We start from the raw sequence: 3,967 nt of genomic DNA on the forward strand, positions 1-3,967 counted from the left end.
CTTCCTTCCTTCCATTCTGAGATAGAGTCTCATGTAATAAAAGTATGACTCGCTTGCTATGTAGTGAAGGATGTCCTTGAACTTCAGCTCTTGTCTCCCCTTTCTGGATTACAGGTTTATGAACCTCATGCCTGGGATACATAGCACTGAGGATCAACCCTCATACCCTGCCAAGTACTCTTACCAACCGAGACACACCCCTAGAATTTCCTTCTCCCTTTTAAGGCGAGGCCTACAAGACCCCTCTGGGGACATAGGCCGTGAGTGACTGGTATGCCATTTCCAGACACGAACCAAACTATCCCTCGGAGGACGGACACTAAAGAGCCGTCACCGTGGACATGAGCTAATCCATCAAGGCCGTAGATATGGCTCTGCTGGGACCCAAAGGGTACAGTGTGTCTGCCCACAGCTGGGCCCCCCTACCTGCCAAGACTGATGCCTCTGAGGCAAACGCCATGGCAAATTCTCTGATGACGTCAGCAGGGCTGTCGTTGATGAAGAAGCCGAGGTAGCTGATGGAGGAGTGGAGAACAAGAGGAACCAGGGCAGGGAAGGAGTTCAGGATCCTGCTCCCTGCACGCCTCAGAGCCTCATACAAATACTCCACCTTCTGGTCTTCACACTAAGGGAAGAGAAGCAGAGAATGCGTGTTCTCGGGGCTGTTGAGTTAACTCACCTGTTGAGAATCAAGGCTTAATCCCTATGGGCTGTTTTCTATCCAAGGCTCTGGGATACTCCAGTTCAGCCCCTACAGCTATGGAGTAAAGAGTCAACCCCCATATTTTCTGCTCGGTTATTTGAGGCATCTTGGGTATGAGTCTTTCTGGAATATGATCCCGTTTATGTGCTTGGTTGGAACTCCCCTGACACTGTCCCCTGTCGTCTTTCCTTCTGTGTTCCTTGCTTGCCTCAGTTTGAATGTGTTACCTTCTGGAAATTAGCTCCAGTCAACTCTGAGGAAGCTCACGGTGTCCCATGGGATCCCAGCTCAGACCTCCAGAAAGCAACGGTTTAGTTCTGTCCCCAGAGATCTCTCAGTCTCAGGTGCACAGGGGTGCTTTGTGGATGCTTGGGAGATATTGTTTTCCAGGGGATAGCTTCCAGAAGCTTCTTTCTTGCACATTGTGCTTTATGTTCCTCTAGCAGTGTGGAGTGGCAGGGGAAGGCTCTGTCCTGCTGTCCCAGGAGCAGGTGGGCCCTTTTCTAGCTCACCAGACAGAGGTAGAGAGGAAATGGCTTTGGGTTCTCCTCTATGGCCTTAGGCCTTCTTCTTTTGGTCCAACAATCTCTGCATCCTCTTGCCTTGTCAATGCTCACTGAGGAGGCTGGTGATTTTTACCATGTTTTGTGTTTGTTTTCTCAGAGGGCCAGGCCCGGACATAGGAAAAACCCTTGTGTCCCGCCCACACCAGCCCTCTTCAATATTCTCATCACACAGAGGGCTCTTGTTCTGTTGAGGACTTTGCTAGTCTCTGGGTAGACAAGGACCAGGACAGCATCTGTCTTCCTAGAGGGGCCTATCACCTTCACAGCACCCAAATGTGCTCCTAGAGAAACTGAGAGAAAGATGCAGAGAGCCTGGGGTTGTACCTCCTTCTGCCTGGGGGTTGAAGACTCTCAAATGAATTGGGCCCTGAAGGATGAATAGAAGTCGGCCAGAGGAGGGAAAAGATCCCCACAATGGAGCCAGCTCATGCTAATGTCTTGATTAAAATAAATCATTTGTGTTCTGTTGTTGCCCAGTTACCAGAGACAGCTGCTGTCAGCTGCAGTGATGAGCATGCTTACCACCAGAGCATGCCTCTGGGTGGACTCACCGTGAAAAAGTCGCAGAGTGTCACATGAGGGAAGACCTCATGAGCCCTGTTCTTCGCACACTGACGCTTGCTCTCCCTCCAGAACTCTTGGAGGTCTTCCAGCAAGGGCCCCGTGGGGCAGAGGAAGAGAGCGTACTCCTGGGGGATGGGGTCATCCAGAGAAGGGTCATTGCAGTGGCCATGCAGCCTGCAACAAAAACACTGTCATGTCAATTGGAGCTGTCTCCATGGAGGACGTGCAGCAGCAGTGACACCAGCCCAAAGTTAGGGGCCTGCTGATCTCACACAAACACGGCATGGCTGTGGCCATCCCTGCAAGTGGTGCCCAGTGGCTCCAGGCTAGACCAATACACACACGCTTTCAGTCCCATTAGAGTCTGCCAGTGCAGTCAAAGACAGAGGGGCTCAGACCCCAGTCTTCAGGAGAGGAACTTTTGTGCTATTAAAATGCAGGGAAATTTTTTCACATTTTAACTTCATTGCCCATTTCAAATTAAATGGAAAAATTGAAACCACAAAAGATTAGACAAAATTTCCGTGAAAAACCACAGTTTTCTTTTGACTCAAGAAATATTTATTTATTTATATTTAAAAAGTGTTTATTTATTATTTATTGAGACAGCTCTGTCTACACACCACTGAGGCCTGGTGGTGATTCTGCTTGCCTCAGCCTCCTCGTTGCCAGGGTTACAGGTGTGAGCCTCCACACCTGGCTGAGGAAATCATTCTATATAAAAAGACTGCACCAAGCACCACGTACAAGTTCACTAAAGCACAGGTAAAAATGGAAAAGACACAGCTTCTCTCACTGGTCAAGTTAGCATAGGTGTCTACTTCAGAGGATCAAGGCCTTTTCCATTGTGTCTAAAGTGCAGCAAGACCACAGGCTTCAGCTGTGCAACCATTACTTAGAGCGACCTGCCAGCATGTGCAGAGGAAAACGCTCAGTGCCTTCAATTAATAATTCTACTCCAAGACATTTGTTCCCCAGGGAAGAGCAAGAAGCACAGACCAAGATTTTCATGGAAAAAAATCTCTGTAAGGCATAAATAGCCAAGCAGTTGTCAGCTTCCTTAACACACACCCATTGCCATTATAGCTTTGGAGAACTCCCGGTGACTGCCACTTGCCTGTGATGTCACATTAGGGCTAGGAAGTGTGTGTTGTCACTGGGCTGACACCTTGAGCGTAAACAAATTCCCGTGATGGTGATGTGCAAAGGGATGGGGCCTGCACCTCTTGACTCCCTGTGGACCCCTTTCCTGAGTTCACCCCGGTGGTACACTGCAGGCAGTCCATAGAGCACTGTGTACGTGTGTCTAAATCGTGAGCTCTTTCACGTGGAGAACAGACATCTGGGTACATTTCCAGAGTGAGTCTTTCCAAGGCTGCCTCACCATCCACCTTACACATACGGAACATTGCTTCCATTCACTTCCAAATCCAGGGACATTTTTAACTGCTTTCATTTTTTCCAAAGCTTCTATCTAGTACAGTCATCAAGATCTCTGTGTGTATCTAATTGTTTTTGTTTTGTTTTGTTTAATCTCTGCATAGAGGGTGGAACTGTGTGGAGTTAGGTAGTCAGCGTCCCATGTTCCCAGGGCCGAGAGACACTGAACACAGTGTCCCTCCTACAGTGAGCGGCTCCCACCTCTTCTCCCTTCCAACAGCATCCTTTGATTTACTTTTTGATTTAATGGTGTCTTAATCTGTGCTTCCCTGCTTCCTGTAAGATGTCAGCACTACTCTCGGCTAAGTGTAGGGGACCTGCCTTCATCCCTCTTCCTTGATGAGTCTCATTGGCTAGGCAGTTACCGGCAGGTGACATCCAGGTCCCTCCCAGCACTGAGCTTGACTTATAGTGTATAGTTTGAATCTGGAGGCTGGCATTGAAGTCAGATTTCCTGGACTCCGGGAATTCCCCACATCTTGTAGAGGCCCTGCCTATCCACTGTCAGTCTGCAGTCAGATTGCCAGGACTCTGGGCATTCCCCTATCTGGTGAAGGCACTGCCATTATGCCCTCTGCCTGTGCACCCCTGCCTGTGCACCCCTGCCTGTGCACCCCTGCCTGTGTGTCCCCTGCCTGTGCGCCCCTGCCTGTGCGCCCCTGCCTGTGTGTCCCCTGCCTGTGCACCCCTGCCT

General features: G+C 49.7%; 1 protein-coding gene across 2 annotated transcripts in view; it reads right to left on the reverse strand.

Moving 5' to 3' along the window:
• The window catches only part of Ubash3a (ubiquitin associated and SH3 domain containing A), a 30,479-nt gene that overhangs the window by 22,569 nt on the left and 3,943 nt on the right, over positions 1–3,967 (reverse strand). For both annotated transcript variants that reach the window (XM_005360305.2, XM_005360306.1), the window contains exons 3-4: positions 1,821–2,007; positions 427–625 (exon numbers count right to left, since the gene is read on the reverse strand). In XM_005360305.2, coding sequence (XP_005360362.1) covers positions 427–625; positions 1,821–2,007 — 386 coding nt within the window. The remainder of the gene's footprint in view (positions 1–426; positions 626–1,820; positions 2,008–3,967) is intronic.

This window comes from Microtus ochrogaster, linkage group LG2, assembly GCF_000317375.1.
Source record: "Microtus ochrogaster isolate Prairie Vole_2 linkage group LG2, MicOch1.0, whole genome shotgun sequence".
In the NCBI taxonomy this organism is placed as follows: Eukaryota; Metazoa; Chordata; class Mammalia; order Rodentia; family Cricetidae; genus Microtus; species Microtus ochrogaster.